We start from the raw sequence: 13,847 nt of genomic DNA, 5'->3' as shown, positions 1-13,847 counted from the left end.
TGAGAAAAGGGCAAATAATCATTATACAATGTCAAAAAGACTCAAGGGACGCAGAGCAAATATACACGAAACATTTTAGGAATTGGTAGAACTGTCAAATAAAGTTGATGGAATACCCATGAACCTTTAATTAATGACCCCCCCCCCCCCCCCCTCCCATTTTGCTGTGACAAATGTTTTTCTGCCGCTCCACAAACGACTGTGATCAAGATTGTTTCATTGGGCAAAGAGGTAAAACAAACACAACTGATTCTAAGAGATGTATCATGCAAATACAAGTCATGGATAAGTTTACGTCAAATAAAAAAGCAAATAAACAGAAATATAAACTAATACTTAATGATGATTGTAAAATATAAGCAAAAAGAATAACCGAACCTTGTAGTTTTGTGAGTCAAGAAGAGGTTTGTATTCCAGGAGGCCTCAGGCAATTTAACTCAATAAAACACAAACGTTGAAATTTTTAGCTAATTGGATTTTTTTTACAGCAGTGCATCCGTGTCTCAAAAAGGATTTTTGACCTGTGCAGTCACGACAGGACGCTGTTTCTGGCTTTTTTCTTTGGTCACGTTCCATCTTTTCAAACTGCTTCCCGTGTTGAAGCTTAATGAAGTAATAACAAGCGGCAAATACAACCGAAGGGCATAATGGCAAAGGAGCGAGAGCATTTCCCTTTATGTGTCTATAACAGAATAATTGGAGTTTATCAGAGAGACGTTTCTACATTCACGGCCCGTTGGAATTTGTTTCCTTATTCTGAGCAATTTCACCGTCCGGGGGGAAGATTTTTGATCGGAGCGTTCTGCCAAATGTCGTCGTTTGTGAATCATCCGCCAAGTGACCTTTACGTGACCCACGGTGCATCAGGATCGAAGCTTCAGCAAAGACCACCGGCCCTCAGGTGGCGTCACATGAAGGTCAAAGGATTTGTTTTCTCACCAGTTGGGTCTGTTGGACGATTTGAGAACACACAACATCCCTCTGGTGCTTCTGCCTCGTACGATGTTCAGCCTTGGGACCAGTATCGGATCATTTTCCCCTTACTCTCATATAAGTCAGCAAACCAATTAGGAGAGGGAAAATATTTTTTAAAAATACGTTTTATCTGCTTTTATACAGAAAATAGAAAACTGAATGTCCCCTCTAAAAGGCTTCTTCCAATAAGGTGGTTCACTTGTCAATCAAATCAGTGCAGACATTTGGTTCAATCCCATCAAGTCCACGGCTACATCCGGAGCCCGTCCTGTGAGAAGAGCGTGGTGACGAGGTGGTGGTGAAGAGCTCCTGATGTCGAGCAGGAAGCCAATCACTCAGTTTGTTTATGCTGCACGCTGTGAGTGTGATGATGATGATGATGATGATGATGATGGCTGAGTGGCTCTGCAGTTCAGGGAGAAACTTTCTGATTAGACCTAAAAAGTTAAAACCTTCCAAAGGCCTCCACTCGAGCAAAATCAGACGTTATTAGAGAGAAAAACGAAGCCATGTGAGTTCACTTGGGTACATTTTTTATTGTATTAGTTTATTTACAGAAATCATATTTGACACATTCTGTTGTTGAGCTAATGACTTTTAAAAGGACGAGTGCTTACTTGGGTTCCTTGTTTTCGTTAACTTTAACCCTTTGTGTTTCCGGTTCATGGAAATGACGGTTGTTCTCAATCTCTGGTTGGCAAAAAAAACAAAAACAAATTCAGGCTTCATAACGTCAGTCCACACACCGACGTGTGAGATAGTGGTCGTTACGCTACGCATTGGTTGGTGGACGGCGGTTGTGGAGACTTCAGTCATCGCCATCTTGGGTTTTGCCTTAGTCTCTTTTTTTTCTTCTTTTTTTTTTTCAACAAGTCAATGGCAGTAACCATTCAGTGTCTGAACCGACTTGTGGTAGGATGATTTTCTCATTGATTTCGTTTCTAAAATAAAATCTGCGCAAAAGGAGTCGCCCCCTGCTGGTCAGTAGAAATAATGCAAGTTTAAATCACTTGAAGAAAAGCAGATCGCTGTTTTGATTTTTTTAGACTCATCCCAGAAGATCCTACGTCTAAGACTCAGTGGGCTCCCTGAGGAGCGAGAAGTAAGAGGCGTGAGAATAGTGTGATGGCACAGGTGTATCAGACGGTCATGTAGACGGGATGTAGAAAGCGCGGTTACATCTGTTCAGCTACAACGCGAGCTATTGGTAACAATCAGCATTCTGAAATGCGCACTGACTTCAAAGGACTCACTAGAAACACACCACGTGCAGTAAATATTTAGCAGGCACTGCCACGGCCAAAAATGCGCATTCATGCGTAAAGCCCCCAAATCAGCTAAACTGGTTTATACATAAGACACAGTAAGCAACAAGAAGCGCACACTAAAATGGCATGATTCCCTTAAGCAGAATGAAGTCTCCTCAAATACATAATGTTGCTTGTTCTCATTGCACTTTCTGTAAAGCTGACCTCCTCTCTCGCTGCGTGCCTCGCTCACCGTGCGCACCCGGCGCGTCTTTGGCCACTCTTGGTCAATTGGTCAAATCCCCACACGGAGCTCCAGACAACGTCATCCCCTGTGTATCAGACCCCTCAGTTTATTCCTGAACTCCTTCCTCATGAGGCAGTAAATTATGGGGTTCAGGCAGCTGTTGGTGTGAGCCAGACAGACGGTCAGGGGGAACACGTAGGTGTGGACTATGTAGTACGCCCTGTCCCAGTGTGCGACGTTCAGTTTGACCAGTACACTCCACAGGGTGATGGCATGGTTCGGCATCCAGCACAGGAAGAAGGACAACACGAGGATGGTGATGGATTTGGTAACTTTGGATCTCCGTTTGGTGTTACTGGTTTTCATGCTGCGGCTGTTGATGAAACGCAGCAGCAGGATGTAGCTGACGGACACGATGGTCATTGGCAAGACAAAACCTACGAGAATTTTCTGTATATGATAAACGGCCAACCAGTACTGCCCACCGGGGAACCTCAGCAAGCAGAGAGTTTCTCCAGTCACGTTGGTGAGAGTTGAGAAAATTGACGTGGGCGCAGTCGCCAAAGTCGCCAGTGTCCAAATGATGGCGCACGTCCATCTGGCGGAGCAGGACCTCTGCGCAGTCCTGTTCTTCAGAGCCGAGGACACCGACCAGTAGCGGGTCACGCTCATGGCCGTGAGAAAAAACACGCTGGCGTACATGTTCATCACGGTGACGGAGAGGATGATTTTGCACATGGCGTCTCCAAACGGCCAGCTGAAGTCCAGCGCGGTGTCCACGGCCCAGAAGGGCAGAGTGAGCACGAACTGCAGGTCCGTCACGGCCAAGTTGAGCACGAAGAAGTTCACCGTGGACGTCTTCCTCTCCTGCTTGACCCTGATGAAGAAGAGGACCAGCACGTTGCCCACCAGACCGGCAGCGCACACGACCGAATAAACACTGCAGATGAGGAGCCTCAGAATCGGGCTGCCGTCGGCCGTCACGTCGATGTCCTCCAGGCTGCCGAAACAGTCGACCTCGACCTGTGAGGTGTTCCAACATACGCTCATGTTCTCCTCATCCATGATGTCAGCAGCTCGGGGACTCTGCGCCGCTGCCTATACCTCAGATGGATCAAACATCTCTGTCCACGTAGAGCTGGCTGTTGGAGTGACACGGCCACCCCCACCTTCCTGTGCCTGCGCGCCACCGTGCAACATCGCCGCTGCCAGATGTGATGGCGCGTCCACTGGCGGGCATTTGGTTTGACGCGTCCGTGCGTAACGTAGTGCACTCATCGGCTTCCCCATCACTTTCAATCAAAAGTCAAAGCTCTTCATGAATAATTTAACATGTTTCTATTATATAAAGCTCTTGCCAGAGACAGGAAAGCTTCGGCTGGAGTTGACAACGCGTGCGTAATTTGTTCTTTGGCCTCGCAGCGAAGGACATGCTGTTGGAAACGTCACTCTGATGCCACCCAGCGTTCATTTCTAAATGCAACAGACAGGCTGTTTAAAAATGGACACTTTTCCTCCAGAAGGGATAAATCCCATGGTTTAAAAATAATGGAAAACACAAAAAAATAGCAGAATGCATTTTATTACATCTAAACCTTTCTACATAAACAAGTAACATTCAATAAGTAAACAATTTCTTCAATGCAGGTAATAAATATTAATATATATTTTTTACACTTGGTATATTTGTACAAACTGACATGGGTCTCCTGTACACCGTCCTCTCGTCCTCCAAAAGCCTTTTAATGATTTTTCTGGGATTGGAGCCGTGAAACAGAACCAGTGAATGTTTTAAGGCAGTGAGTGCAGATATCAACTTAAGCCCGACTTGGAGATCATGTCTGCTGTTTATTGGCCACAGTCCTTTTTAAAAAAAAAACATTTTTATAATAATAGTACAGCTGTTATTTTCTAAAAAATATATAAATTAATTTATTCTCTTGCTCTGAATTGACACACAAAAAGCATATAAACGGACATCAGACACCCACGTTTGGATCCGAACTCTCGGCTTTTCGTACAGACACAAAACACAAAAAGGTGGACTTTTCCCTTTTGACCACGGTGAGACGCCATGGCAACCAAAGGGTTGAGCTGCTCGCCACCGCTTTGCCTGTAAACCCCCCCCCCCCCCCGCCCTCCATCGAGTAACTACACAAAACAGTGCCCCCCCCTCCACCCCCCCCTCCCAGTCATCACACCGGCAAACACATGAGCCGATGCCAAAAAACGCTCTGTAGGTACTGCGCACACATGTGGGACTCCGGGCAGCAGCACATCGCTTATTCATCCCAGCATGCAATCTGTTACTTCACAAAAAAATTAAAAACACAACCCCCTCCCCCTCCCCCTCCCCCACCCCCGAGCTCAATTATGACAGTTTCTCCCTCAGACATCTGGCGAGTGTGCGCCACAGGGTGGAGCTGTGCACACTGGACCCTTTGAGCCCAGTGGGTAACCCCATGCAGAGCCCAGTGTGTGGAGCACAGACACACACTGGACCGGGCCTGCTCGCTCCCTCCGTGTAGGAACCGGCTGCCTCACGAATCAGAAGCTTCAGATAAACTAAGTGCGACCACCTTGTCAAGCCTCCATACACTGGTGATCAGTATTATTATTATTGTTCCAACTACCGTGGTGGTCGGCTCATCACCGTCAGTGCAGAAAGTCTAAATAACTCTTTATAATAAAAGGTACAAACACACACGTCTTGGTGAATGATTTGATGCATGAAACGGACCAGCGTGTGTGGCGAACTATACGGGGGGAGTTAACACTTAATGAATTCTCAGCCGAGTTGTTGTTGGAATAGAACGATTGATGCTAACGCCGCGATGCTAACATGCAGACGTTAACCAGGTACAATGCTTACCAGCATGTTAACGTTAAAGTATGTGAAAACTATGTCAACGAGGAGCTCTGTACAAAGTACCAACAACAATACCAGACATTATTCTGGATTCCAGCTAATTTGATGTCATATAAATTAATAAGTGAAGTAACTTTGAGTTCATTAATAGAAGATGATGTATTGAAGGTTAACTAATCACATAAACTCCCAGTGACCTGGTCAGCCACAGCGATTAATGATGCCTCTGGAAATCATTCATAACAAAATGATCACGTTATTCTTACTATATGTTACTCATGTCAGCTACCGAGAGGATACACAGAGATCTTTCCACAACGAATATCCAAACCGTACCTTTAAAAAAAAGAAGAAAATAAAAGAAACTGTGCTTATGACAAACAAAAATAAAATACATGTTAAATAAAAACAATTTAAAAACAACAGCTCCCAAGTGACAGTGACTGGAAATCAAGCGATATTGATCGCAGGAGAACGACTGGGAATAAAATAAAAGGTGTCCGTGGAGAAGAGGGTTGAAGGGCACGACAGGGTGTCCAGTGAAGCTGTCAGAGGGGATTATTTCATGGGGACACACACACACACACACACACACACACACACACAATTAGGCTTTGAAGTGAACTGTGCGCCTCGGACGTCTGGAAGTGGACAATTGAGGAGAAACTTAAAAGACGGGAATGTTGGTGTATGGGGGGGGGGGGTACCAGGTCCACTGTATGTCCCTGGTAGCGCGACCTCGACAACTCTAATGACAACTGAAACTGACGCGTGTCCACTCTCAAAATAACACAATACATTCATGAGCTGGATAGAGGTGCTTCGGGTTCCTTTACTTTTATTTTTTTTGGTCAGTGGCCTCTGAGCCCCGGTCTACGTTGGCATGCTCTGAGATCCCCCCCCCTTCGCCGTGGCACTCCTTCGTTACCTTCGTTACCCCCCCCCAAAGACAAACTCCCTGGGTAACGCCAAAGACGCCAGTCACAAGTCAGGAGCCCAGCGGAGGGAGTCGGTTGACCTTTAAGACGATTCCTTTGAGGCGAGCACACCAACAGGCACTAGTTTAAAACTTGGTCACATGCCGTGGACGCCGGTCTTTAAGAGGACGCTGCGACAGCTCGCGCCTTCGTCGCTGACGAGCAAGAAAACCGACGACGCCGAGAGGACATTAGAAGTCTGCGGGTGAAGGACGGGATGGAAGAAGCGGACCGGAAACACTGTGGCACACAGATTCTACTGCACTCCCATTAACTCTGTGAGGATTTTCACAAGTACCGTATCTTATTTTTGGCATAGTGCAACAACAACAACAACAAAAAGACACAAAAAGAAAGTGGCAGTTATAAATAGTCTAAAAGTCTTCCTTTTCTAAATGCTGTATGCCGACAGAGACTTTGGGAGGAGTTGTAAATCAAGGAGTGAAAATGAGAAACCTGCACGATCCCCGCGGCATCAACCTGAAGGTCAAAGGGAATGCATTAATATACATATATTTATATATATATATATATATCTTGTTTTGTATGACTGTTTAAATACACATAACTTAAAAGCGTAATAAAAGTATTAGCACATGACTAAAATTCAGTGTTCTTTTCGTTGGACAGAGAAACTATAAATCTTGACTCGAGCAGATGAGAAAGAGAATTGAAGTTTGTTTAAATATAACTAAATGTAAGCAGAATAAAAGAAGAGAAACAAAACCGCATGGCAAGATGCATATGTATAAGCTTCTGTAAGAGGGAGAAAAAAAGAAGAAAAAAAACCCCTCAGTCCTCCACTTAAAAACAGCAATTGAAGCAGCTCACTAGACGGAAAATGTCCCGATTCAACATAGAAAAGTAAAAGAGGAAAATAGATTTTGTTCTCTGTACACGGTGCCACTCCTTGGTTTGGTACAAAAGAGCCTTCCCTTTCCTTTGTGTGTTTCTGCTCAGGTAGCGTCTCTGCTGTCAGTCACATGCTGGACCGCCTCCTGTTCTGAGGTCAGCAGACAAACACAACGTCCCCAGCCGACCCCTGTAAGTCTGTGTCGCTCACAACATTAGTGCTCTGTTTGAGGCGGCGGCGCCACAGTTGTTCCCAGTTTGATGACTCAGGGGGATAATGGGGGGGGGGGGGAGGGGTCTAGTCTCTGGATCAAAACCGTACCCTGGAGTCACAAGGTTTGTCACTGGATCGCAGCTGGACCCGGAGCGTAGTCTCGACCCTCCTCGGGTCAGTCCAGCGATATGACGTCGGGTATGCCGCCGTAAATAGCCGCCGCCACCGCCGCCGCCGCCGCCTCGGCGCCGCTCCGGCCGCCCGCCGCCGCCGCCGCCCCCAGGTGCGCGTGCGAGGAGAGCGAGGAGAGCGAGGACGAGTGCGCGGAGTGAGTGTCGCGGAGGCTGCTGGACGACACCAGGCTGCTGCTGCTGCCCGAGCTGCTCGCCCCGTTGGTCGGCGCCGTCAGCGACGCGGCCGAGGAGGCCCCCGACGGGTCGAGGAACAGCTGGGAGGAGGAGGAGGAGGAGGAGGTGCTGTAGGGCAGGAAGCGGTTGAGGAGCAGCTCGTGGTCGTCCGAGGCCGAGGCGGCGGCTGCGGCTGCCATCACCATGTTGTAATGCTGGAAACACACGAGAGAGAGAGAGCAGGAAGCGCTGAGGTCGCGTTTGGGGGCCAACATTAATTTACTTTTGAAATGATATTATGACGAGTGAGCGGTAATAAGATTGTAGTCAAATGTACAGCTGTGTGAGGATAGTTTTTACGACTTTGCATTACATGCAAGTTATTCATCAAAACAAAAGTTGGCTCTTTGACCCCAATTAGTTTGGCCCTTTTTTTTAAGTGTACTTTAAATACTCATCAATTACTTGAGATTAATGAATACATGGGATCTATACTTGGTAGAATGGATGTAGAATGAATTCGTTAAAGGTTTCTTTAACCAGATGGGGAAGAAGATCCTATTACTACAGAGCCAACGTGTGGACCGAGTTTTAAGGGAAAAAGCTCAAGCTGTTCTCTGCGGTTCTTCCTGCATTCAGCGTTGCTGGAGGGAAGGAAGAACTACACAGTGCTACGTTGGATCCAGACAGCCGGCATGAGGCTGCACAACCCGACCTGACAGGAGCAACAAAACCTTTACTGTAAGGCTTTTATTTTGTAATTTGCTTTTAAATGCTATATCTTTAGATGCTATATCTCAGACAGGGAAGAATGAAAGATAAGAAGAGGAGAAGTGAAGCAGATCAACTTTGTCCCAGCAGGATGTGCAACGTTTCATCTCCATATCCACAAACATGTTAAAGCATTTGACTCTGCATGAAGGAGCTTTGCTTAACGTGTGATCGAGGACGCTTCGTTTGTTTGCCGAGGCAGAGGTAGAATATCTGGTTGCACGTAGAGTCACAGCTGTTCAGTTATTCCTAACGGAACCATAGTCACAGGCTTCAAGGACTTCCCTCAAAAACAAAACTATTCCAGCGGGTCCTTTCAGGGATGTGCTGTCAACGTACCTGATGATTGTCGCCTTGAAGAAAAGAGAAGAAGTTCAACTCTGGAAATCGAGCACAGGGGGATTCAATGGAGGATCACAAAGACGCAAATGCATTACGTGTTTTAAAGTTAAGGGCATAATATATGAGTAGAGGGATCTGGTGGTTTTTCCACCCCATGAAAAAATAGCATTAAACCCTTAAACAAAATAATACAAAGAAGTTCTTTTGACATCTTCAAAATTTACTTTTCAACCTGATCAGTTTCTACAGGAGTTCATCAATGCGTTCATTTCCTCACTAACTCACTAAACTTACTAAAGGCGTGCTGGCTTTGCTGCATGTGATTAGTGTAAAAGATCTCAACACAGACTTGCTTGCTTAAAATACAATTTAAAGAAGACGTTTAAAGGTGTTAAATCCTCTGCAGGGCCGCGTGAGTCTGTCTTTACCCGACAGGTCGTTGGGCGTGTGGTAGTAGGGTCTGTAGTCCTGGATGAGTGGGGGGACCGGAGGGATGTAGCTGGTGTCCACGGCTGGCATGCTGGGAGTGCGGCTCACGGGAGACGCCTGGTGGTGCAGGTTCAGGACCCTGAGGGGCGGAACCAGAGGAAGCCGTTCAGAGACGATATATATATATATATATGTGTGTGTGTATATATGTGTGTTGAATTACAGCTGGCTTAACAAAAAACAAACAACTTGGTGTTGTTCTTATGGAAAGTCACCAATACCTAGATTAAAACTCATGAATCATTCAGCATCTGGACACACGACAGACCGCCCTTCTTAAAACGAGAGACTAAACAGAATGCGGAGACGGCTTGTGTGTCTGACCCTTTGTGGGCGATGGGCGGCGAGGTCGGTGACATGGAGGGACACGCCCTCGGGGGCAGCGGGGGCGGCGGCTGCGGCTGCGGAGGCGGCGAGTCCTCTCCTTCGTCCTCCGACGAGCTGTCCAGCGTCAGGTCGATCACCTCCACTCTCTTGCCGCCGCTGCCGCCGCCGCCGTCGCAGGAGGACGAGGAGCTCAGCTGATCGGAGCCCGCGGACGTCCGACGCGAACCTGCGGAGCGGCGGGTAAATGTGAGTTTGCGATTGTGCGCCCACGTGCAGGGTAAAAAAAAACACATCAGTGGGGTACTATGCACTCATACAAGTGCCCTCTTCTTTCTTATTGGATACAGTGTATTTGTTACTATGGAGACAAGCACTTGGGTTAGTAGCATCGTGATGGACCCCTCAGAAGAATTAAAACAGACAAACACTTCTTTCCACGTGTCTCTCCTCCTCACTCCATCATTATTGAGTCAGAGACTTCTACGGCTTCGGTTTCGTGTCTCACCATCCAGCCCGTTGCAGGAGGCGGAGGACACCTCCTGCACTTCCCTCTTCGACCTCATGGGGGCCCAGCTGCCATCCTCCTTGAACTGGATCTCATCACAGTCCATGCAGCTGTTGAGGATCTCCACGAAAAGCCTGAGAACAAACCCAACAAACACGTCACAAGGCGAACACACCCCGAGGAAATGTGCACAAACACACGGGGACATTTCGTCGAGCGCTGTGGGAAAGACCTTCCACTTCTGAAGACTCACGCCAACACTGATTCAGTGTTTGAAAGGAATGCCTCAATTGTTTTATATTACGGTTATCGAGTGAGTGTTTTGAACATGCTTAAGAAGGGGAAACGTTTCTATTGAACCAGCTGCTGTGAATCCAAACTGATGCTCATGGGAGGGAATTTCAACCCTTCAAAAGGCCTCACATTATTTGAATTAATCGTATCAATTTGTGTGAGCGCTTGTACACGAGTGTATAAACATCGCAACGTTTGAGTTCAGTACTCGAGAGTCAAGGAAGGAACGTTTACACTCAACAGACTTATTTCAGAACCAGAATTGTGTGTATGGTTAAGCGGGCTTACACATAAAGGAAGGGATTTCCTTGATGTTTAGCTGAATGACAAAGGAAGAGGAAAGTGAAATGAACTGGAGTAACCGCTTTGGGCTCGTATGCTTTCAGTAACTATTCACATTCACATCCATGTCTGTCCAAGTGTCATCTCAACATTCGATCCTATTATATATTTGAGTGAATTTGTCTTATTAGCAAGTGACCTTGACATTTGACACACACACACACACACAGGACTGAAGAACTGTTTGTTGGGAAAATAACTGCACAGTGTTTGAAACAAAGAGGGTGGGCCTTGCGGAAATATTTCACAGATTTCTTGCTCCTTTTCGTGTTGGAAGACATAAGAGAGGGATGCAAGCTTCTCAGTTCACTTGAAACCATTGTCATTCAAATGCAGCAGCTGATTAGCTTAGCGTAGCATAAAGGCCGGAAAAATGGAGCCCAGTCCTCCTGTGAACCAGTCGGAGAGACGCCGGCGAGGCCGACTTACCCGTCGATGATGAGGTGCTCGTAGGGGGCCTTCTTGTCACAGACAGGACACACCCAGGTGGGCTTCTTCTCGTTCATCTGGATGTACAGTGTGGCGTCAAAGCACTGCAGGTGGGAGCATGTCAGCGCCCGGCATGGGATCATCAGCCGCATCTTCCCCAGCTGCACAGTGCGCACACACACACACACACACACGTGTTCAGGGCATGAAGAGGACACACACACACACACGCACATTGAGGAGTGTATACGGGAGGCGTAAATGTCACAAACATGCCAAACCCACATGGAAAAGGTGCATGAAAGGGATGGAGCAGAGTGATGGGTCGTGTACACAACCCAAAGCAAAGGGCATGTGGACACGTTGGGACACGTGCAAAGAAGAGAATGGATGGAGACGCCGTGGCGTGACTGCGTCCCTAAGCGCCGGCTGGAATAGATAAAGAGACGGCTGTTTACCGGGCAGAGCAGAGACACCCGAAGGCTGGTGGTGGCTATTTCACTGTCTGGGTCTGCTGTCAGCTTCTCTTTGACTGCAGAAAGGAAGGAATCCAACACACACACACACACACACACACACACACACACACACAGTTAGGGAGAAACAAACAGGAGACATGCTTAGTTTCAAATCGAGGTTACGAACAGTGACGTGTTCGAGAGGTTCTGGTGTTGAAGAGCTAGTCCGCGCCGCGCATGCATCACTTCTCATGAAGTTTACAACTCATCCAGACAGACTATTGGTGTCGTGCCACTTGACTTGAACTCATTAGTTTGGAACTGTTTTAACAGTTCCACACATTTTAAAAACAGACAAGGCATTGAGTTAAATGCACCACGCTGTCCTTATAAACAGGCACGCATTAGCCAGCCAACATGGGATTTGGATTCATAGACTTAAACACAGTTATCTTCAAAAGGAGTTGGGATGCAGCATTTAGACATTTTCTCTAAAAACACCTCAGCTCATTCTGATATGGAAACATCGGCGCTCTCTTTGCCCCAGATTTAAAGTGTGTAGCACCACTGTGTGAAACGTATTTGGGGCAATTTATTATGACGCGGATGATGTGCTTATAAAGCATCTGCTAGTAGAAACACTGCATTATTATAAACAATGTTTCAATGAGCTTATCGATGCTGCATGCCGGGTCAGGTGATGGAAGAAGAGAGGTGGACCGATCTTACTGAGGGCTCGGGAGTGGTCCGGGTTTCTGATGCCTTTTGATCGTAGTCTCTGTAGCAGCACTGTGGATGACTGCTGCTTCACCAAGTACACCGCCATGGAGTAGCTCTGTGGACGCACACCGACGCGGACAATCAGGAGTATTGCGCAAACCCATCTCTCACCCGGTGACACTTATAGAATGTTACTATCGTGTAATGTTGTCTGCTTTTGAAAGATGCCCCTGAAGATAACTCATTGTATGACATGAGATGAAATATACTTTTTAAAAGTCCAATTAGCAGACTTCCTTTGCCTTAAAAAGGTGATTTCGTAATTCACTGTAATCTGCCTTCATTCAGCATTTATTTTGACTTAAAAGGTGTAATATACAGAATCTTTCCTCAAAAATTTCATAAAGAAAATAATGCCTCTCCACCAACACGTATGACCCACTACGAGTGTGTGGCAGAGTCTGTATCTGCAGACACCTTCCCCTCCTGCCTGTAGTTTAATTCTGATGTTTCTGGGTGGGGAGCCCTTTAGGCACTGGGCGTGTGATGATTCTCAATATTAAATACTTCACTCTAATCAACTTTTGCAGGCCACTTATTGAATTGCCATATTAATCATAACAATGATTTTCAATAAAAGCTCATAAAGATGAGTAAGTATAGACTGAAATGTGCATGACGGAAGAATGGACGGTCATTAAGTCGTGAATTAATTATTTTCTAGAATAATTGGATAGATTAGATTGAAGATGATAACTGAGGCTGCAAATAAGGATTTTTTAAATAATAAATGAATTCATGGCACATTTGGTCTTAAATGTGGACAAAAAAATAATCACAAAAGCCTGATGTGATATTTTTAAATTTATTGAATCCCTAAACAATCAGTCAGGACTAAAATGCACATTCATCTTTCATTTTGAGAGGCTTTTATGAGCAAATGTTTGGTTCAATTACACAATGACTTTATTACTTGACAATGAGTTCTTACCCTTCCGATCTCAGCCGTCCACGACACCACGATGGTGTTGGGGACGGTGGTGGACAATCTGACCAGTGAGGTAATGTTGATGGGCCGGCTGGGCCGCTTGGGCTCCACGCCGTTTTTGGTTGGAGGGAGATAACCCTAAACAAAAAAAGAAAGAAAAGAAGAAAATCAGCCTTTTTGTTGCAAATACTGAAATTCAAATGGGTTCAACAACAACACGGGGATACGAGGCAGGAAGGAAAAGCCAGTGGAAGAACAAAGTGGCCTCAGGCGGATTGTTTATCTGATTAACGCGCCGCTCTTTACCGGCAGGTTGCACGGCTTCCCGTTGACTTTCACGCACAGATTAGGTGGGAAATGGTCTTCCTGAGGACAGCTGGTCTCCGACAGGCAAAACCGCAACTGGACTTGCACTGAAAAATCACATTTGGTCCCCGAGATGTCCCTTTGAAGG

The 13,847-nt window shown here is 46.3% G+C and overlaps 2 protein-coding genes across 2 annotated transcripts in view; both read right to left on the bottom strand.

Annotated features, from left to right (window-relative positions):
* Positions 1 to 2,345: 2,345 nt before the first annotated feature.
* LOC119198640 (relaxin-3 receptor 1-like) lies at positions 2,346 to 3,890 on the bottom strand. Its single transcript, XM_037456039.2, has one exon. It carries the CDS (start codon positions 3,532 to 3,534, stop codon positions 2,548 to 2,550), a length of 987 nt encoding a protein of 328 aa, XP_037311936.1. The 5' UTR covers positions 3,535 to 3,890; the 3' UTR covers positions 2,346 to 2,547.
* A 927-nt stretch (positions 3,891 to 4,817) lies between these two features.
* LOC119198564 (E3 SUMO-protein ligase PIAS1-like) overlaps positions 4,818 to 13,847 on the bottom strand; it is a 31,592-nt gene continuing 22,562 nt past the window's right edge. The window contains exons 4-13 of the mRNA XM_037455905.2: positions 13,700 to 13,838; positions 13,397 to 13,531; positions 12,415 to 12,520; positions 11,686 to 11,759; positions 11,228 to 11,388; positions 10,163 to 10,296; positions 9,655 to 9,883; positions 9,270 to 9,409; positions 8,839 to 8,879; positions 4,818 to 7,943 (exon numbers count right to left, since the gene is read on the bottom strand). Coding sequence (XP_037311802.2) covers positions 7,557 to 7,943; positions 8,839 to 8,879; positions 9,270 to 9,409; positions 9,655 to 9,883; positions 10,163 to 10,296; positions 11,228 to 11,388; positions 11,686 to 11,759; positions 12,415 to 12,520; positions 13,397 to 13,531; positions 13,700 to 13,838 — 1,546 coding nt within the window. The 3' untranslated portion in view covers positions 4,818 to 7,556. The remainder of the gene's footprint in view (positions 7,944 to 8,838; positions 8,880 to 9,269; positions 9,410 to 9,654; positions 9,884 to 10,162; positions 10,297 to 11,227; positions 11,389 to 11,685; positions 11,760 to 12,414; positions 12,521 to 13,396; positions 13,532 to 13,699; positions 13,839 to 13,847) is intronic.

Source organism: Pungitius pungitius, chromosome 4 (assembly GCF_949316345.1).
Source record: "Pungitius pungitius chromosome 4, fPunPun2.1, whole genome shotgun sequence".
Classification (NCBI taxonomy): domain Eukaryota; kingdom Metazoa; phylum Chordata; class Actinopteri; order Perciformes; family Gasterosteidae; genus Pungitius; species Pungitius pungitius.
The sequence above is the reverse complement of the archived record's forward strand: the minus strand, read 5'-3'. Positions and strand labels throughout refer to the sequence as shown.

Excerpts from the sequence above, each read along its gene's own strand:
- LOC119198640 (XM_037456039.2), bottom strand. The coding sequence starts at position 3,534 with ATGGATGAGGAGAACATGAGCGTATGTTGGAACACCTCACAGGTCGAG.